Here is a 22,788-nt window from a genome sequence, read left to right on the forward strand (position 1 = left end):
CTGTGTCTGCTCTAGATGTTGTGTCAATCTGAACATTCACCTTACTCCATTTACCAGTACCCCCAGGATTTTGCCATTGCAACAATTAACGCAAATTCAACCAATTACCTGGGAATCGTGGAATTATCCAGTTGCCTTTTCTGCAAATTTGACCAATCACTGTAGTGTCCTGAGAGATTTCACCAACCACAGCACAAAATTGATCAGTTTTCTCTTCAACTGTCAAATGCAACTTCTCTGCTGCTCTCTGGCTTTGAATGAATGGAACCTTCATGTTGGACAACTTAATGCAAAATACAAAGTGATTCCTAGTGAACAGTCCAAGTGGGGATCTCCTGAGATATTGCCACTCATGATGACTCGTGGAAAACTTCTCATCTAATTAGATATTAATAAATAGTTTGACCTGTTTGAACTGTTGTATAAAACAGCACACTGTAATTTCTGTACTTATTACCAACGTCTTTATCAGTAATACAGTTAAAATGCGGTCCAATTTAAATAATTGCATACCATTTCTTTGTGTGTGTGTTTGTCACCTTCCTCATCTCGAATGCCCTCACACAGCTTTGCTTTTTTCTACCTTCCCCTCTCTATGTGCATGCATTAGATATCAGTTCAACTTTATAATCTTTTACTTTGTATTATTCTATTTTTAATGTATTTCTTTCTCTGTAGCCTACATATATCAGAGTTTGTCTATATAATGGTTAGGTCCCAAAACTTAAGACCCATATAATATTTTTGTTAAATTCTTATTGTTTTTTTAATTTTTGTTACATTTTTCATCCTTGACTTTTTTTCTTATACTGTACATTTTATACACTCAAAAATGCCTTTTCTTGGAGGCAGTGTTTGGACAAATGGCTTGTATCTTACAAAGTAGGCCTATTATTCGTAGCCTACCCATACTTTGTAGGATGGTAGGTGAACACGCTCAACGCATGACCGGGACATTACAGCTTTGAACTGAACAACCATTGATTTTATATTGCCCTAGATTTGGAACAAAGTGCAAAACGAGTGATATTTAGGGTCTTGTAATCTCATTGTTTTGGACCCAAATGGCATCAATCAGTGTTTTGTCTGCAAATGCAATACTGTATTTAAAAAAAAAAAACATAATATATATGTTTAATGTTATGCCAGTGTTTGAGGTATCAAAACAGGGGAAAACAAGGTGTAATTAAATGTTTTGGTTTTTCATAGGACTAAAATGGCATGTGTAGGTTGTAGGACCACTGAAATCTATCTGGGAATGGCTCAATAGGCTAATAATATAGTGTACAATGTCAAATTATGCCAATGTTGTACCATGTTTAAATACATTACATTTACATTAATTTGCCCGATGCATTTGTGCAAAGCGACTTACAGCAATGGAATAACATTTAGGCTATTAACATTTAAGCATTTTTTGATTTAAGCTACAGAGCTACACTACAGCAATAGAATACAATTTAAGCTATTAACATTTAAGCATTTTAAGATTTAAACTACAGCGTTAAAAGTAAAAAAAAAAAAAACATTTAACTACAGTAGAGAGAATATAGCTAGGAGTTATCGCTGTATCTGTCAATACTAGTGCTAGAGGGTAGAAGTGCTTACATAGAGATAGGAGATCGGGAAGATGGGAGGAGGGAAGACGGGGAAGAGTGTGGTAAGTGCGTATTGGGTGTGTGAGGTCGTGAGAAGCATTAGGAGAGGAGGTATTCTTGGAAGAGTGTCTTCAAGAGTTTTTTTGAAGAAAGAGAGGGACGCCCCTAGCCTAGAAATCTAGACGCACCCTAGTGGCAGCAAATTACATTTGCTGCCAGGGCTAGTCTAGCAACTCCGTTGGCTTGTGAGCTCGAAAAATTGAACTTCTATTTTGGCTTGAATTCCCTGCTACTTGAAAACAAATAAGATGGATGTTGCTGTTGGCGAACAGTGTTACACGAGTTAAGCTTTTGTTAAGTTGGCAAAAGTTTGAACTAGCCAACTAGCTCCGCTGGTGGGAAAGACAACCGATTATCCTGCCCCTCGGACTGAGTACTGCCAACGGTGAGTGCCCAGACCCTACATTTTAATGTGGGTCTGGCTCGTCAGGCTAGCGATTTGGCATGCCTGTGGAAGTTTTAAAACGGAACGGGCATCAATGGGATCCTTTCCAGATGGACCTGCAGAGCAAATTCAAATTTGCCAACAGGTTCATCTGGGTTCACTCATGCTACAAACTGCCCATGCATTGAGCTACTTCCACATACATTTGCATGCTTAGTAGCTACCCCATATACCATTTTAGTTCTTTGAAAAAGACTGAAAATCACAACCTTCCATGGATTTATCCTTGAGATATTCATGCTAGTTGCATGTAGAGAACTTCAATATTGGGGCAACATGACTAAAATAATGTATTTAAAGAAAAAGTAATGATTGATACCAGATGGGCACAAAAATAAACAAAGTTACAATACCCTCAATGTCACCCTTTTCACCCTTTTTTCCAAATCAAATCAAACAACCTTTTAGTGGTTCAGTCATACTGAGAGCCTGTTTGTCTTCTTCCCTACAAAGTTTGGCTGGCTATAAATAATACTATTTCAAACTGTTCATGCCCAAACATTGCTTCCCAGATAATGTGTTTTTAAGCTGTAAAACTAAATAAATATCAACAGCTGCAAAAAATATGAAAGCATGGCATTTCAACAGAATATTTTAAAGGCCTTGGTTTTGGGACCCATTTAAAGACAAGGTTTGAAAAAAATCTGAGTCTGTGCAGCAACAACTTTATCTGATTGGACACAGAATGACCCAAATAAGAAAAGAGAACTGTGCTGAACCACACAGACAGAGGGAAATTACTCCATAAGTTGGTCAAGACTCCTTTTGAAGTTCCTGCAGAAATTCATGTATATCCCTGTGAACTTCATGTTGTGTGTCGAGTAGGACCGTTTAATGGCAATTGGGTGGTAAAAGCATAACCTTGTTAGAGGATCTCTTAAAGATCTGAAGCGCTTGGCAGAGTTTTGTCTGTGAGAGCCAAATCTAGTTAATTATGTGCTTTCCTATGAACTAGTCGCTACTCCTCCACAATCTATGCCCAATGCTAACAGCTATGTTTCAAGCAAATTCAGGCGTTTGGGCAACAATAAGCGATTTAAAAACGACATGTTTCTGGTGAACTTTTCCCCAGTATAGAACTCCTAGTCTTTCACATTGAAGCTGCACTGACATTTGTGTGATCAAAGACCTTAAGCCCACACCAAGCTGACAGTAGGACATTTGAAAATGTTGGCCGGTCATTGCGTTTGTGGCCTAAATTGGTGTGGTGTGCGCAGCACCATTGACACTGACAGACCTTTGTTGGCTTGCTTGCTGGACGGCATCTGTAAAAGTGTTGCTCTCATTGACTGTTTGGCTAGCCTACCTGTTGCCAAGAAGCGGAGTGCAGCCAATCATTAGTTATTCATCAGACAAGGCAAGGCAAGGCAAGTCCGGTAGTTAGTGTGATGACTGGATCTAATAATGCTGTTTCCCCTTGTTTCTCCTGTACCTACTTTCTTCCACAACCAACAGCAGTATCATTTGCAACAGTCGGCAGTCAGTCAGCATCATAGCTTTGATTGTTGTGCACATACTTGTGTTTGGTGTTCTCTGGGCTTTACACAATATGGATCACAGTATTCTAAGATGTTCTAGTTCTAGTTCTAATAATAGTAAGAGATGTGTTCTTATTGGTTGGTTAGCATCTTATTTCAGACCATCTGCAATACAAAACAATTGAAAGAGTTTACAGAATAAACTAGGCTTTTTTATTTTGAAAAATGCCAAGTCGTTACTGCTAGCAAAATATATTATTGATTATGACGAGAAACACCACATAGCATCACATTTCATATCGCATTTACAGTGTGGTAAATGATAAAAGATGCTGACAAATGCCAGCAGTAAGGGTCTTTAACTTGGTCTGCTTGCGGCTATTTTGCCTTACCTTGACTGGCAGTAAAAGGGTTTTTTGCATTTACATTGAGTCCTATGTATTTGAAGGATGTAATCTATAAATTATTTTATTTCTCATATAAAAAAACCATGTTACATTGGCAAAGTGTGCGAGTTGATGTTGGAGATACAGTATAAAAAAATGTGACCAAAATGCATTGATAAAGAAACCACTAGTCCGGTGGGGGTCATGCTGGGAATGCTTAATTAACATCCAAATGCATCCAAATCCTATTAGGAGACTGAATCAGGTCATAACTAACCTCACGATCACATTTCACTGTTGCATGAGACGTCACAGGCAGCTTGTAGGTCTGAGCTTTTTAGGAATATGAATTATAACATCCTTTTCCTGGAGAAAAGCTTTGGCACTCCAGCTCAGTGCATCCACAGAACCTCTGACAAAAATGTTGCAGCCTAGGCCATCCTTAAAAATATTTTCGTTTGCCGTAACCCGACCGACCCTGTCAATTTAGAACCGACCCAAATATTTATTTTTTTCCCCTTTAGTCTGACCGACTTGCCGGTTGTAAACTTGCGTTAATACCGACTGATTGTTTTTTTCACTCTAAACAACCAATAGAAATGCAATGAAAGGCCCAAGTATTGTGAATATAAATTGCCTACATGCAAACGTGGCTCACTTAAATAAAACCCTGTGGCGTCATCTCTACACCATTAGTTTTACGCATGTCACACTATGGCCTACGCTTCGTTTCATTCACACAAACTGATAACGCTTTTACTTGGCACGAAGTTCTGGAAGAACTGTGGCCAGATCTTTTCTCATCCCTTCTCCCCCCTAGTCTAACGGTGACCGTGTCGGAGTATTGAAATTGGTTGTGGTCTATTCAGCATTTCTCAACATATGGGTCCGCAACATGGAGACTGCTGGTCCGCGGAGTTGGAAGGCTATTTATTTAACGAAACTTAATAGAACGACGTTGTTTTTTGGAACTTCCTTAGAAACAGAGCAGAGACTGTATAATACACTGTATAGCATTGAGTATTGTATAGTCAAATTTCAATATAACATGGCCAAGAGCTATTGTAGCCTTCTTTCTGGGTACATGTAGATGAGCCCTATGACCCCAAAGTCTGCCATGACTGGGCCTCAGGTCAAAGAAGTTTGAGAAAGGCTGGTCTATATAACCTGCATCAGAATGAGATTTGCAATGGTGCGCCTGAAGGCACGGGTTGAAGACCCAGTGTCACGATATGCACATTTGTGTAAATTCATTCCTACGTAATCACCATGACCAAAATTGTACTTTTTTTTTTTACTTTGAATCTTGAAAAAAACAATATTGACCTACCTACCGATCCATTTTTAATTTTTTTTTGGCTGTTACTGCAAACAAAAATATTTTTAAGGATGGCCCTATCTTTTTAACCTTCTGCACAGCATGATTGACTTTAACAAGTAGAAACTAGGTGCAGATTAGCAGTGACCTGAACAAGTGCCGACCACAATTTGCTTACCACAGCAAGATGCCTCTTTTATCGGAAGCTCTTTGACATGAATCGAATCTCTTCCTGGTTTGGTGTGCATTGTGATATTAGGCTACATGGACACCAGTATGATATAACTTGAGTCATTTCTATGAACCAGGCAAACAAGCATTTTTTGAATGCCTAGGACAGCATGTAAGAAATTGGAAGGAAGAGACAAATTGTTAATCTAGTCAAATCCATAATCTTTCTGATTAAATGAAAAAAGAAAGGGTCCTGTTTATAAGCAATAGGAATCATTCATGTAAGTGACATATGAAACAAGGGCAATGTAGCCTATTACTGTGATGTGGAATGGAATGCAAAGCAATCTCCGTTAGACATTAAATGAATAATCAACATAGCCTACTGAAGTTGATAACTAAATTAATGGCCAATGATTTTAATTGTTTATTACTTAGTGATGTCATTGCTTGTGTGTTTCATGCTGACTCGTAATGCTCACACATGTATGCTATGTTGCTTTATTGAAGTGAATCAAATATCAACATAGGCCCTTAGGTGCCTTTAGAACAGGGTTGAACTGGCTGATATTGTGTGGTGTAGCCTACTGTAGCCTTTGCAGTGAAGGGACTAGCGTAATTAAGCAGTATTGTCATAACTCTGTGGCATGCCATTGCCAACAAGTCAACAACTGGTGTCTGCCTGCTATGTGTATGTCTGGTTACTTGATGTGTTTGCTTGTGGTGAAAATGTAGCCTACCTTATAAGTGGCCTGCCGCAAATTGAAAATCTTTGTCTGACCTAGTTTGGTGTTTGCAGCCAGAGTGTTGATTCATTTTTGTGGTACATAAACTTCATTCAAATTTCACTTCACTTCAAATTTCATTATATAGTTTGAAAAAGTAATCAAGGAACATTACTTCATTTGAGACACAGTGTGCTAAGATTATGGGAACATTGTTTTTGGGATCTTATGTTATGGTAAATATGTATGTAGTATGTACGCTCAAGTAGAAAGTAATCACAAATATACCATGTTTTGAGGATTATTTTGTTTTATATTGAACTGTTGCTGTCTTGCACAACTATAGTTCGGGTCAGGCTATGGAGATCTGCTACACACTTATTTTAACAAGCGGTAACCAATTCCAAAAACTGACTGTAGTGGAAGTTTCAAACCACTACCATGTAGTCCTATCTGACACAATGGTTTTAAGTTAAATATTTTAAGATTTTTTTTAAGATTGTTGAACTGAAGGATTTTAACTCCATTAAACCACTTCACTTTTCATAATGGTTCTAGATTTTGGGCACTATTCCGAAGCATACTGATGTAGCCCATTGGAATATTTGTTTGTTTTTGGTCTGTGTTCTCTCAAAGGATGTTTTAGATTGTTAAAGTACACATCATAACTTATTTTCTTCCTCTCTCACATCCCTTAGGGCAAGATGTGGGTAGCTGGGAAATTGATATCAGGACCTTGAGGCGACTGAAACCCCTTTCCCACATCCAGTGGTCTGAGTACTCAGACCTCAGTGTGACTTTCCTGGGCTGGTGGCACTAAAATGTCCCTAAGTGGTGGCACTGCAGGCGGGAAAGGTGTGGACTCGAATGCGGTGGACACTTACGACAGCGGTGATGAGTGGGATATCGGCGTGGGAAATCTGATTATTGACCTCGACGCGGACCTAGAGAAGGACAAACTTGAGATGTCTGGCACCAAGGAGGGCGGCGGCATGGCGGCGCCCCCTAGTGCCGTTGCAGCTTTGCCAGACAACATCAAATTCGTGAGCCCAGTGCCTGCCCCTCAGGGAAAGGAAAGTAAATCAAAATCAAAACGCAGCAAAAACTCTAAAGACAATAGCAAGGCTCCCACTGGTGATGGAGCCAAGAAAGAGTCCCAGAGCCGACCTCAAGCAGAGGCTACTGGCACCACAGCGAGTGCAGGAGGCACTGGAAATTCTACGCCCAGCAAGGGTGTCGAGAAAGGCGCAAAAGCCTCTCGAAATGTACCCAACACCAAGAAGGATAAGGATGGGTCGAGTGGGAAAAGCAAGAAGGAGAAGGAGGTCCTGGGAGGACCTGTGGCGGTGGTTGCCATTGAGAGGGAAGTGGCACCTCAAGCTCAAGCACTTGGAGGTACCCGTAATGCCTCTTTTGAGAATACCCAGACTACAGCAGACTCAACAGAGGCTGAAGAACATGGGAATAGCACCTTGGAGCCTGTAGGGATTGTACCCCCACTGGCTATTAAAACTGAGCCAGAGGAAATGGACAGTAGTGACTGCCGAGCTCTGAAAAAGGTGAAAAATGAAAAGGTAAGATGTTTTTTTCTTCTCTGCTTTTAGCATTTGTTTGGTGGATTGTGAGTACTGAAGGGAGGTATTTGATTAGACTGAATAGACTTTGTGACCAATATGGGGATGTTTGCTCTGTGTATTACCTTTGGCAATTTCAAACTAGAAACGGCCATATTCTTTTCAGAGTTGTGCTACATGTTTTTGTCCTGCTAAAATGATTGATTTAAAGGAGTCGGGAATGAAAGCTGTTTTGACAGTCACAGTGTTTCTGTAGTAGTCCCAACATAGCTTTGTAGTGGGGGAAGGGTTTTGGCTTGCCCTAACTGCTTTCCCTACTGTCACGGTAGACTGGGGGGTTGGGCTGGAAAGCGGTTGTTAGATTGCCTCAACCCATAGCTCCATGGGACGGGAAGCTTTTTATGTGTCCCTGGATAGCTCAGAGGGGGGAAGGAAATCCCAACAAAGAGTTCAGAACTTCCAGCCAAATGTGGGAATTTTACCTGGACTAATCCAGAATGTTCTCATTTGTAAGTGCGCATTACGCCACCTGGTTTTGTATTTGATTTTAAACGACCACAATGAAGCAAAATAATTATTTGTCCTTATAAAAACACTTGTGTAGTTCATGGACGGACATTCACTAGGACATTCACTCATTTGTTTTAGATTACTGCATCCATTGAGCTTTTTTGTATTCTGTCCCAAAATGGCTTAGTTTTTAATCTTGGGATTTGTATTATTTTTTCTTACTCCTTTTTATTAGTGATCATAATTCAAATTTTTAATAAAATCCATACCTTCATAATGATGGTTTTCAGTGAATTATGCATAGCAGAAATGGAAAAAAAATCATAAAATTGGTCTGCTACCCTACAATTTTATTTGAACAACTGATGGCAACAGATATGAGTAGTTTTGCTTTTCTGAGTAACTGCAAATAGACCCTGTCTTAGTGGTGAAAGGATGTGGAATGTGTTGCCTTTCCTCACGAGAGAGGCGTAGTTGTTTTCTCGCCTGTGATTTGTCTGGCAGGTAGGCTAACCCCATTAACAGTCTTTTTTTTTCCAAGTGTTAAGGAGAGTATCTATGACGGGGCTAAGAGGCAGACGGTGCTGCTCAAAGCTGAATAGCAGCATGGTATGGGGTTCACTGCATAGCTTTTGTATGTGACCACACACATGGTGGAGGCCAGCACAGCTTTGATTTCTTCCTCGCTCCTAAGCCTCAAATATCTTTGCTGGAATGTTAAGTTACTAAATCCTGCGAGGAAGCCATACCACTCAGACATGTTGCCATGGCCCTGAGTTGCACTACCAGCCTAATTGTACTCTGTACAGTGTCATAAAATGTAGGCTTGTGCTTCTTAAATTGGAGCATGAGATTAAATTGGTTTGTAATGTGTTTTTTTTGTCCAAGTTTTGTTTTATGTGACCTCTTATTTACCAGATACCATAGTGCCTCTGTGGACAGGCAAATGTTTCACAGGCAGTCATCCATTACGTGACTCATACCATGTTTGTGAATAATCCTGGATGCCTTATTCATGAAGGCTAGGTCAATACCCTTTACTCATGGGAATTGACTGCCAGTTCTGGTTTTGTTCAGCCTTGTTCAACCAGGTACTGTACTGCCTTTTTCAAAGAGTTTCTGTTTTCAAAGCACCAGCGTGCAACTTGAGAGCCTGAGCTCTTGGTCTGCTTTGTGTCTGTGTACTTGTTCAGCTCTTGTTGGTTGAGCATATGAGGAAGACATCAAGGCAGAGCGTGGCTTTGTTAGTCTCAAGGCTGAGCTGTGTTGTGTATTGGGTAGTCTCTGTCTGTCTGAAGAGTTCGCTTCTCACAGAGCTGCATGTTCTCCAGTTAAAAAACACTCAGCATTAATTGTTTAGTACGCTAGTATGCCCCCCGTCTCAAAACAAGGTGGGAAAAGCCAATTTGAACAGAGAGCAGATGATGGGCAGTGGAATTTTGTGAATAAAAGAGGGAGAAAATGTTTGTTTTCAATATGTAGAAGTCACACTTCATTTTTTATCCTCTTCAGTTTCATAGTTGATAATTTGATCAGCCTTTCTACAAGCTCCTTCATGTTTCTCCCCTCTCAACCCACACAATAGGCTTGCCAGTTTATTGATTTGGTTATCATGGTGACAAGGTCTTTGGGGTGTTTTCACCCCTGGTGCACTGAGAAATGTGTTCTCTTTGTGCTTCTGCTGCTCTATGCCTCAAAAGAGGAATCCCTAAGAACATTAGGCACTCTCTTACTCTCTAATTTGGTTACCTTGAGTGGGTAAAGTGTTTAATGAAAATAATTGACCATTTTGAGCTATTTCATACCACCATGTATGGAGAGATTTTGGTTTGAGTTTTTCTGGAAAAGGCATTAATCTATGCCAATTGGATTAAGATGTTAACATTAGCCCAAACTCAAATAGGAATCATTGTTTTTTTCTGTCTATATGCAAAAGATCAGGGTTACAAAGCAAATATTTGACTTCACAATGGCAGTCAAAAATAGACCATATTTTCCTTGACAGATTTGGGTTATTGATTTGTCACGTCAAGTGCCAACGAGGTTAAACAAGGTTAAACATTGCACATCTGCAAATCATTCCAAGTCCAGCTCAGAATATTTTTTTTTTCAAATGCATATTTATTTTATATAAATATAATGCGTAATGTTATAAATCATAACTAAAAAGACAGAAATGAAAGGACAATGGTAGTATGGTGGTATTATAAAAACAGTCAGAAGTAATAGGAATTTTAAACAAATCAGTCCCTGGGAAAAATAAACTGCCATGGACCTGTTTTTAGAAAGGACTGATGCAGCTGCAGCTAAGAACTCACGGGTTAGCTCATCAAATGGTCTCACTGCTGCACCCTCTTAAGCAGAGGGGAATTCTGTGAAGATTCATCACCCATAACCAGTTTTTGTACGACCGCCTTGATAATGTCAAAGGGCCCCGTAGCTCCTGCCTATTCTGTGTGTCTCAGGGTGTTCAGTGTCACCACATTGTTGCTGTGCATAAAGGGAATGAGGGAACACTGACTCCGTCCCCGGCAGCCCTATTCAGGGAATGGCTACAGGGATGCAGATTACGGCTTAGATCTCTAAAACAGATTCCCCATCCCCCACTCACATGGCAGAGTGCGGCCGGTCGGGGAGGAGCAGTTCCAGACTGCCTGACTGAGGCCATTGAATGGGGCATGCTGTGAGACTTCCAAGTCACCGTGTTCCTGGAACGTTTGGCCCTGGGCCTGTGATTGACTGACTAAAATATTGTATAATATGATTTTAATATCAGTTTCCTATCCTCATCTGGCCTGGGGGGTATCATCTGTCCCATTTACCTGCTGCATGCTGTCTCTTGATTTGTGAGATTTTTCCTCTCTGTTGAGAACTGAGAGCTTTCAAGTTATTTTTCCTCTTCAGAGTGTGGGGAAATACCAGGAGTTCTCAAGTTCAGTAGCCTAATATAGATCAGATAAAGTGGTTTGATCGTTTTGCCTATGAATAGAGAACTCAAATGAGAGTAAGGCTTCTGGATCTCAGTAATGCCCTTTGGAAATAACATTACAGAGGCTTCAGAATGAATAGCAGTGTATTGTTTTCAAAGAAATGCCTTTTCAGTTTCTGTATTACTAGTCTACTGTTTCTCTTGAAGAGGGTGGGGTTGTGGAATTAGCCTTTCCACCATGTGTGTATCGTACGTGTTGGTGGTTTTATGCCTTACTTGTTTATTAGCCCCTGAAGTGAACCAAAAACTCCGCTCAGAAAACCAAGGAAATTCACATTGTTCTGACAATACTAGCTAAAAAAAAATGTGTGCTCGTATTGTTTCTAAGGCAGAAAATGTTCTATACCAATGTTTTTTACACAGATAATCATAGCAAGTGGTGTATGGTTCAAACTCCAATGTCTCACAAGCATAGAAATAACTGGTAGGAGGGGAAAAAAATGTACAAGGTCGCAGAACATCTTGGCTCGGCATGTTAAAGTGATTGCAGAGCAGGGAAACAAAGCCCTTTCATGCCTGGTTTCTCCCCTCCCTTTGCTGTCTCTTAGCTCCTTGCCTGTGTTTGTGTGAGAGCGAGAGAGGGAAAAGGAAGGAAGGAGGGAGGGAGAGCAAGCAAGCGAGAGAGGGAGAGTGAGGGCGAGAGAGTGTTTGTCTGGCTCAGCATGCAGCAGTCAGGGAACATGGGGGAAGGGAGAGAGTGGCGAGCCTGCGCTGCTAATTCGGCTCATGAAAGACTTGAGCAGTGAGAGCAGCTGTCTTCCATTGTCAGCCAGCAAATTTCCAACGTGCCTCGTTTCGCCTCTCGATGCGTGAGTAGAAAGAAAGCTAGAGGGCAAAACGGAGGGGGAATAAACAAACATAAGATGGATTGATGAGCAAAATGGGGGCCAAGATTTGTGAATGCCTTAAGTTGGTGCAATCTTTCTCCTTCACTCTATCCCTCTCTTTTGCAGTGCCTCTCCCTCTCTCTAAACGTGGGCAGGATGAATGTGGAGTCAGGCAGTCTTCTAATAATAAACCATGAGTCTATTCTGGCTAAGCTATGTGGGGAAGACTGCCTCACTGTAGGAGGAGAAGAGGGCACTTCACGGGTAGGAGAAGGAAAGGACTGACTGGGGGTAGCTAAATGAAGGAGGAATGAGGGAGGCAAGACAGCAGTATGAATGGATGAAGTCTTTAACCTCCTACACACTGAATAGTTTTGTCACGGCTCCCACAGCTGCATTGAGCTGGTGGAATGGCAGAAAGGGTAGAGGGGAGGAGGACAGGGAGCGTTGCTGAAAGAGTGTTTCCATTAATGGAGCAGCGGCTGCGGAGTTGTTGCATCCTTGAGGCATGTGGTGTGATTACCAGAACAAAAACCCTTGCAGTAGGGAGGGGCCGACAACATGGCTTCTTCCTCCTCGAATGTCTGCTATTTATGGAAACTTACATTATTTGTCTCTGTGTGTGTGTGTGTTCCCTTGCTTGATTTGGCTACAGTCCCAAGCTTTCAGAACTGTAGCCAAAATGATTTAAAGAAAAATCGCATTGTAAAGGCAATGCATCTCTTGTTTTGATAGCGAACTCAACCATTTAATGTGGAAAAAAAACATGTATTTCCATGTATTTGTAGCAGTGGTTACTGTGGACTACGTGCTAGGCCTACCATAAACTTTACACTGTTGTCATTTTGAAGAAATCGAAATATGTCCAAGATGCTAAAATTGTAATCAAATGGACGCCCGTTGATGATTAATTTGCCTCATCATACATTAACTATTTAGGCCAGCAGAGGTAGAAAATGGTCTAATCGGAATCTCTAAAACGGATAGTTCCGGTCCTTGATTATGATTGGCTGAATCACGTTTGATGCCATTGTAAAATCCAGCACAAACATACACCTTGACTGCATTTCGTTCTATATTACTGCACTACCATAACTTGATACAAAAGTTAAAGTAGCTGCGTCACAACGTTTTTTGGCAGCCATTCAGATAGAGGAAATATATTTCTTGGCGGAAGAATGATTTTATTTATGAATAGATCGTTACATTTGTTGTTGCCTGTGCCTTTTATTTTTTTAAATCTTATCTTTAAATCTATGTAGTATCTGTTTTAGAAAAGCAGTAAGCCACTTGAATTCGTAGGTTACACTGATTTTAGAACAGCTAAGGAGCGCTAATGGTCTCCGCTAGCTTGTCTTGCCTAACAATACCCCTTAGCTATTCTAAAATCAGTGTAATCTACGGCCTCTCGGGGCTTATAGCTTAAGTAACAGAGTGAACACTGCAGTAGAGTGTCATTGTTTCATTGTGTCATTGTTTGAGCCATATCTTAACTGAGCGAAATATATAGCCTGTATAGGCTAGCTCAAGTCAATATTACTGGATCTTCTCAGCAATTTAATGGCAATGTGAATGACACCATTTGTATGACATGTGTATAACATATGTTGAATTTGACTTGATTGTAGGGCTGGGATAAACGATTATTTTTTAAACGATTAATCTAGCGATTATTTTTTCGATGCATCGATTAATCTAACGATTAATTTTTTCAGTCCGATTCGATTTCGATTATCGATTATCTCCCCATTAATTGACTAATAGCAATTTATTCATGTTGATTTATATATCTGAATGAAAAAACATGAATTCCTTAACATTGCAATGTTTATTGCTCTTAAAATTCCAAAATAAAATACAAGTGCAAAGTAATGCATTCGGTCAGAGGTAGCATTCAATAAAGTTCAGTAGTGTATAGGTCTAATTGAGTGTTAAGACGTTCGTGAGGAAACCCTTCCAATTGTAACACTAACGCAGTTAAAAGGCTGCTGATGTGTGGATGCAATTCATAACGTAGTTAGTTCAAATAACGCTTTGTACTTCTCCTTGGGACAAGCACTTTTGAGTCTTGGAAAACACTTTTCCATTTACATCGGGATTTTGCAAAAATGCAGTGTCAGAGTCAATAAAATGAGCCCTGAGTAATGAAATTGACAAGCAGCTGTAAGTAAGCATGCTAAACTCAACATCCAAACAGTATTCTAACGTTAGCTTTGGGATACTGCTTGATTGCATAACTTAACTAAGTTTAGTCTCCTCAATGTACTATGTTGTGATAAGACCTTAGCAGAGTTAACTTGACTGCAGCAGTTTTGAACAAATTTGCACAGCATGGTCATGATGCTAAGTGGATTTAATAGACATTTAGCCAGCAGTGTTCTATACAATGCTTCTATGTGGCAACAACAATCCTTCAACAATCGTGAATATTTTGTGTTAAATGCACATGCAGAGGAGGGGCAGCAGGCTCGTTACGAGAGGGAGAGAGCGGGCGGGGCAGGGAAAGGCTGCGTGCGTAAAAAGTGCAGCTCAATGAAAAGATTTTATCTTATCTTTAATGTAAATAGTACAACAACAGATTAGTCAACGTATGGGAAACACGTCGGCGCGTTGTCCCAGCCCTACTGGATTGCTAATATTTGACGCTTTCTGTATCTGACATCGTAGCCAAATGAGTTCTACTTGAGTGAACGTGCGTAGTAAGTGTAGCCCTATCTATCAATGTAGTTCATTGTCTACTCCACTATGTACTTATTTGCATAGTGCATGAATTTCAGTGGGATAGTGTTATCTTAAAATTAATATGACTGTCATTTCCTTAGAATGCACAACAATCACAGTGTCAATGCAATGTCATTTAACCTCTACTGAAAAAGAGATTTGTGATCCCCTTCTGCTACATAGCCAAGATGGCAGCCATTCAGGGTGCTCAATGTGCAGTGTTTCACACTTTTTGACTATGAATAAGTTACACTGGCAGGGTCCTTAGCACACTGCTTACTTCCGTAATTGTCAGTGTGAACACCCTTACGCACCTAATAGCAAGTGTGGAAAAAGAGACCTTGATAAGGATTTGGATGAAATAAAACACAGCCACTGAGAATGATGGTATCAAATGAATGTTTTGAATGTTAAAAAACAAAACTTAGCTAACTGGAATTGCTCTCTGAAATGGTATAATGAAATAATGAAATAAGGTGCATTCCGCTTGAATTCCCCTTTACTTGGGTAGATAAGGCCAGTAGTGTGAGTGACTTGTTGTTTTTCTCTGTCTATCCATTTTTCTGGTGGAAATAAACAGACTGTAATCATGTTCGCCTCTCCATATATCAGGTGGGCTGCAAATGGCACTTGGTTACGGCAGTGTGGTAGTTTGAGTAAATAAATCTGGCACAGCCTTTACTGGGCTATTTGATTGGCTTCTCTGGCTGGTATAATCTTCTCAAGCAACACTTTCCTGCTCACTGTGCCATCCTGCGCATTGCAGTTTCACTTGTTTTGCTGCAATGACTCATTACCATGTTTTGACATTATTACTTCCTTGAAGTGCAAATACAGTGAAATGATTGTTTACATAGACAGCATAGCTTCTAAGAAAGGGGGAAACAGATCCCCACCATCCACATTCAATGGACCAATGGTGCACATAGTGAGCCTGATGTTGATGTCAGAATGTGATGTTGCTTTAAGTTAAAGGAAGTGGTGGGGCAGTTTTTTTTTTTCTTCCAAAAGATTAAAGTGGAAGGTCATGCTCAGTGTCTGGCACATTTAGATATGCCGTGAAATGGAACTACTGGTTCCATGGTTTTAAAATCATCAGCCCTTTCCTGTAAAACCTTACCGAGAGACTAGGACAGTTGAAATTATGGCATTGAACAGCTCAACGCTGCACTGATGTCACTCAACAAAATGGTGGCAATCAGTGAAGTTAAAGCCTAATTAAAGAAGACATGCATAAAGTGAAAGCTGGCCTTTACGCCTATCTGAATTAATGACATTACCATGATAGAATATGATAAATATTTGATAACATTACCATTACCATAATAAAAAGGCTGATGATGCTGTCAGCTGTGAATAGGCTGAAATGTGTTTTCTTTAGTGTTCAGGTGGTCCCACTGAGCTTCCAACTGTAATGTACCGATGTAGCCTAGTTTGTGCTGTAGGATATTATTAGATATTTTCTGTTGGCTGCCTGACTGCAAGCCATTATTCAGTCACATATTGGGATCAACTCCCATTTCTTTGGTGTCCCACTTTAAATGAACCCATCATATTTGCCTAGGTTAATTATATTCTGCCTGGGTTAAGCTTATGTGCTGTTGAATCATTATCAGCTAGTCGTGAGACTTTGAAGAGGCTTCTGTTTTTTCACCTCCTGTATTAAATTTGGTCCTGCTTGAGAGACTCTTCATAGCATGTGTGGTTAGAACTATTGATATGCAATGAGGACACCTAATTCCGAGTTTCAGAAAGGTTATGGGTGCTCCGGATCAACTGCAAGCTAATTTCGAAGTACGAAAATAATCAGACTTGAGGCCAGTTGAGAAGGAATGGGCTTTATTTCTGTGCACAGAAATGTTGGAATGCACAGCAACAGAAAGAAACAGACGGTTGATGAATGACCAGCAGAGTAATGTACAATTTAGATATTAAACATCCGTCAGTTTCAGCAGACAGATGTTTGCTATTACTGCATCATGTCTTAAAGACGCACTCTGTCTACTACACCTTACTTCAGGGTTGAAACATTGGTGGATTCACAGTAGTGGCAGTGTACAGTGTTTCCTACAGAATTGAATTCCATTTGTGGTGGTTGGTTTGCAGAATTAACTTGAATACAACAGTTTTTAACAAATTAGCACAGCTAACCAGATTTAAGCACAATTTAGTACATCCTGGAAAATCATTGTGTGGTGGTCAAGGTTGATATTGTGGTGGACCGCCACAAATAAGTCAAAGTAAGGGAAACACTGGTGTAACTTTGTCATTCTTAAGGTTGTGTTAAGATCAATGCCTGTCTAATGCCTGTTATCTAATAATTCTGAGTAATCAATCTCCTCCTTGCAACCTCTGCTTTGGATAAAGTGGTGTGTTGACAGGTGTGTCAATATGACGGTGCCTGCCATTTATAAAGACTCTGCCATGATCAGCATAGCCTGCTTCCCATGCTCTCCTTCCTGGAATCCAATAAAAAATGTATTGAAGGGTTCAGGAAGATGTTGGAGATAATATGGGTATCATTTTTACCTATTTAATAAGCAACGGCTTCAGTTGTACTGTCTCTCAGACTCTAATCTAGAATTCTAATTCTAATCAGTGGTTTTGAGTGCTCTATAGTCTTTTAGTTTTTTTTTGTCAAATAGCCCAGAAAAGACTGTTGTCTAATCAAGATGGTGTCCCCTAAAGCCTCATTTTCTGTTACATTGCTGTTGCCTGAATTTGTTTTTATTGATCACATTCAGTTAAACCGCATTGTCAGGTACTTTGCATGATAAGGGCTATACCTCTGGGTGCAACAATTTGTTTGTTTTCTGTTGCCTTATTGATATGTTTATCATTGAGCTTTCCAAGTCAACTGACAAGTTTAACAGCCTTCCACTGTGGCTTTGTGGGTTGACTTGCCTTAATGAGATTTATGTCATAGAGAAGATTCCTTTAAGAAGCTTAAGGGTATTCTTGAATGCCACATCTAAAAATGACTTGTGTTGCAGCCATCCACTAGTGTTGCCCAAATGATTTAAAATCCTCACTAAAGCATAATGCATCATTGTTATGGGTTTTAGCAAAAACAGCAAGGTCATGGAATAGCCTACTTTTCTATTGATGTCACAAATATTGGCCCATTTGTTAATTGCTTCCTCCAGTGATTGTGCTTCACCATTTCCTAGTAAGAAATGTACATTTCATTTCTAAAATGAATGTAGTTAAACCACTGGTATACCTCATCAGTGTTAGGCCCACACTGCTTTGCCTAGCCGCTTTTTAAACTGAATTTGAATCCATGAATTAAAGATACTAAAGAAAAGCCTTCTTTGGCAGTCACAGAGGGGGCTACTCCGGGCACGTAACTGAAGCGTTCTGTCCGCAACGCGTAAAAAACATTTTCGATGGCTGGTCTATTTTTTTTTTCTTCGAATATACACACCGCTATTACCGGTGTAGCTACTTCCAGTGATTATAGTAGAAGCTAATTGTTGCAGCAGACGCAACACGAACGGAACGCTTCAGTTACGTGCCCAGGGTAGCTTCCCCGTCAGTGTGCTATGTGGTTTATGCTTTATTCTCCCTCAAGGTTATGACCTCAGCATTTTTACCCGCCCAGCGTCTGGCCGTTGCCTTTCCGCACTCCCTAAGCCCTTTTTAAAGGGTGGAAAATTGACCAGGGCTGTAATATTAATCATTCTTTCTCAGTCCATGTGCTTGGTGAGCTCTTTACTGCAGTCAACCCATTAGGGTTATCACATCATGTTATTAGGCCCATGTCATGGAGCTTTTCAATTCAACTTTTTTACAGGCCTTCACAAATAATTTCTGCACCCATGTTTATGTGCTATAGCTAGCTAAAGATGTTGGTGACTTAGCCCACCCCTTCAAGTTCAGTGTGTTTCCAAAAAATGTCTGTCTAGGAGCGCTTCCTGGACTGTGTGTTTCCAGTTGGAGTAGGCCTGCACGATTCGGGGGAAAAAATATGAATCACAGTTTTTTAGCTTAGAATTCATATCACAATTCTCTCCCTCACAATGTGTAAACCCCTCTTCTACTGCACTTTTTACCCCCCCATTAATGCACAAATAGGCTGACACCAGACATAATTTCACTGCATTTCTTACTTCCAGTAACTATATGCATGTGACAATAAACTTCCTTGTATCCTTGTGTAATGTTTACTGCACACATGAACCTGTAAATGAAGGCTTCAGTGAAAAAGAAAACAAACATTCAATTGGCCATTCAATTAGGCTCTAAAAATTCGAACAAAATCAATATGCATAAATAAAACACAAAAAGGCATCCGTGACAAAAGAAAATGAATAAGCTTATTCATTTGCCTATTGCAAAAAAGTAAATTAAAAGATATTTTCTTTGGAACATTTGGCCTCTTAAAGATTCCTGGCCAGAAACACAAGTCTGTCCACATGCTCTGGCTTTAGTGATGCACAGTGGCATGTCACAATGTTGCCCCCTGTACTGAACAGCCGCTCAGAAGGTGAGCTAGTATCTGGAATGCATAGGTATTTCTTCACCAACACAGACAACCGTAGATATACATTGCTATTTTGCCGCCACCAGATTAAGGGGTTGTCTTCACTGCTGATGTTGCATGTCAGAAGATATGCCTCCAGCTCTGTGGACACTGCTTGCTCTAGAGAAGAGGACTTGTCGTCATTGCCTTGTGCTGCTTTGAAGAAACTTTCCAGGGTCTTTCGGCCCTTCTTCATGAGCGGTGATGGGGAGGCATTTGGCTGGAGATTTTGCTGGAAAATAAATGAATAATCTCAATCAATATTAAGTAATATAATATCACAACAGTTCAGGACTAGACAATTGTATTGAAATTAAATTGAAATGACTTTACCATAGCTACAGTTATGCCAGTCATCTTGTCTCTCAGTCTCGCTCTAACTGTGGCTTTCTTCTCCTGTTGAGTAGATCCTGAGTTTGGGGATGACTGTACTTTCAGATATATTTCGGGATGTTTGACTTGACTGATTTTGTGAATTCTGTGTCATCATCTAGCACAGCCAAAACAGAGGTTTTGAAAAGGTGGAGAACCGGCTTCACAGAGGATATGCTGACATATAGTTTTCTAGAGAGGGCATTGGTGAATTCAGCCAGAGGGTGTAGGGTATTGTTCATTGCCTCAAGGACTTCTATGTCCTGCCATGTGCACTAGGTGTCTAACCTTTCAATCATTGAGGACCTGTGAAATGGCTGGAAGCTGTTCCAGGATCCTCTGAATCATCTCTTGCCTTCATCCCCATCTTGTTGGGCACTCTGTTTTCAGTTGATGCTAAGGGAGTTTGAGCTCATTCTGGACCATGGTAAGGTTTCTCCTCCATAGCCAGCTGTGACTGAAAGTGCTCACAATCTTTCTGTAAAGGCCTGTGACACGGTCAATTAGTGGATCTTTCATGGCATTTTCTAGAAGAAAAATACAACACAAACTATTAAGGCCCATTCACACCAAGAACGATAACGATAACTATAAATAAATATCGTTCTCGTTAATATGAATGACGACGTTCACACATAAACTATAACGATAACGACATGAAGAACGATATCGTTGGGGATCACTTTCAGAGCGATTTTCAGAACGATAAAAAGCTACTAGCCAATCAGAACCCATTGATTTTTAACCGTCACATTCATTAACACAAGGAGAGACTTTGCTTATCGTTGTTCAGTGTGAACGCTTTTATCATTATTGTTATAGTTATCGTTATCGTTATCGTTCTTGGTGTGAATAGGCCTTAAGTCTATGGTATCACAAATAATTTATGAAGTAGTAGTGGTAGTGCACACACAGCAACTCACCAGTTGCCAGATGTAGCCTATGGCCAAAACATTGGAGCCTGATCCAGTTGTTGATGGAGATTGCCTTCACTGGTCCAGTTGTTGATGGAGATTGCCTTCACTGGTCCAGTTGTTGATGGAGATTGCCTTCACTGGTCCAGTTGTTGATGGAGATTGCCTTCACTATGTTTGATCCATTGTCTGTTGTTATACATGCCAGTTTCTCCTCTTCAAAACTCTGAGATGCTAGGGCATCCTTCAGTCCCTGTGCCAAGATCTCACCTTTGTGTTCGTCGGGGAAATAAGCACTCTGCAGGCACTTGCTCTTCATGGTGAGATCAGTCGCTATGAAGTGGACAGTTAGGCTCATGTGTGGTTCCATGGTTCGGCTGGACCATAAATCAGTCGTTACTGCAAAATAATCCACTTGCTGCACTTCTGCCTGGACTACAGCCTGTACTCTTGTAGCTGACAGTGCAACGTATGAAAAATAGTTGCGGGAGGGTATGGAGTAGCGTTTGTCCAATGTATGGATCATATTTCAAAATCCGTCACGTTCTATGGCGTTTATTGGAACCATATCTTTGGCTAGATGGGAAGCAATGGCTTCTGTTATTTCCTTACTCACCGTTGGCAGTGCTCAGTCCGAGGGGCGGGATAATCGGTTGTCTTTCATATTCCCTCTGCACACAATAGGACAGCGCTATGAGTCACATGCGTTTTCCCCCCAGCGGAGCTAGTTGGCTAGTTCAAACTTTTGCCAACTTAAAAAAAAAAGACTTAACTCGTGTCACGCTGTTCGCCAACAGCAACATCCATTTTCTTTGTTTTCAAGTAGCAGGGAATTCAAGCCAAACCATTGCAACTCTGCCATCAATCATTATGTTAAGCCCGCCTAACGTCTCTATACACGATTTAATTGGCCTGATAGAAGTTTAATTTTTCCAGATCACAAGCCAACAGAGTTGCTAGACTAGCCCTGGTTGGTGCCAGCTGTAATTTGCTGCCGCTAGGGTGCATCTAGATTTCTTGGCTAGAGTTATGTGGGTATGGCGTCGCATTGTGCAAGGTGTCCGTAATAGATGTCTGCGTTGTTGGACGACTTTCGGACCTTTTGCCTTGTACAGCTTCCATCATATTGCACTTTGTGGTGACGTTTGAGGTGCTGGTAAAGATTTGTAGTGTTACCTTGCAGTGCTGCAACAAGGGCAAAGCATGCCTTGCAAATCACATCAGACTGACCCTCGTCATCTTGCTTGTATGTAAAATACTTCTACACCATCGAATGTGAGCCTTTTTTCGGAACAAGTTTGGTTTGAGACTTGAGTGGTTGGCTGATTCTAGTCACTAGTACCTGGGTTTTCATCAACATCCATTTTGTTTATTTCCTGTCGCAGTATTTTAACAATGCTGCAGCCTTGAAGGCTTTCCGAACTACCGTGCTCGCTCCACGAGTGAAACACCTGACTAAAAGGTGCTTTGTTATTGCCTAACGGTGATGCCCTGAACTTTGTGAGAATCAAGAAGGGAGAGCATGGCAGCCCTAGGGAGTGCTTTAAAACTCACAGAAGAAAGTAGTAGCGATTGTGATGCTAACGGCTCATAAAATTAAATGAGAATCGAAGTCATTTAAAAATTAAATTGCGCACAAGGGTGAATTGAGATCGCGATTTTATAACGATTTATCGTGCATGCCTAGTTGGAGGAGTCATAATAGATGCATCTTGAAAATTGATGACTCATTCCACTCCAAGCAGCTGTAGATTATAACTTGCTAGTTTACGCTTGAGAAAAAAACAATTAGTCACGAAAGCATGAATGCAAGTGAAATGGCCAGTATTGATTTAAAATGCCGAGGAAATTGGACACTGGCATTTCAGTGAAATGGGTAGTCATTGTTTATTTGTTTAGAATGCCTTGGTTAAAGCATTTTAATTCTATATGTGTCTTGGTGTGTAAATTAGGTAATATTTAGTCTTGCAGTTAAGCTACCTGTTTTGTGCATTTGCTGTACAACTTACTACATGGAACCTGCCAGAGGGTGTTAAAAGGCATCCTTATCTCAAGGATGACCTCTCGAAAGCCATCTGTTGTGGGGCCTCTGGCTGGCGCTTGCCGTGGCTCGAATAAGCTAGCTAATCCCACAACAGATAAAAATAAAAATACCTAAGCATTCCCCACTTCCCC

The 22,788-nt window shown here is 40.5% G+C and overlaps 1 protein-coding gene across 2 annotated transcripts in view; it reads left to right on the forward strand.

Annotated features, from left to right (window-relative positions):
* Positions 1-22,788, forward strand: part of znf609b (zinc finger protein 609b) — a 78,551-nt gene that overhangs the window by 19,597 nt on the left and 36,166 nt on the right. For both annotated transcript variants that reach the window (XM_076286817.1, XM_076286818.1), the window contains exon 2: positions 6,880-7,755. In XM_076286817.1, coding sequence (XP_076142932.1) covers positions 7,003-7,755 — 753 coding nt within the window. In that variant the 5' untranslated portion in view covers positions 6,880-7,002. The remainder of the gene's footprint in view (positions 1-6,879; positions 7,756-22,788) is intronic.

The sequence above is a fragment of the Alosa pseudoharengus genome, unplaced genomic scaffold (assembly GCF_046254945.1).
Source record: "Alosa pseudoharengus isolate Yale_2024_CS ecotype anadromous, Long Island Sound unplaced genomic scaffold, YU_APseudo_1.1 YU_APseudo_1.1_scf_16, whole genome shotgun sequence".
NCBI lineage: Eukaryota > Metazoa > Chordata > Actinopteri > Clupeiformes > Clupeidae > Alosa > Alosa pseudoharengus.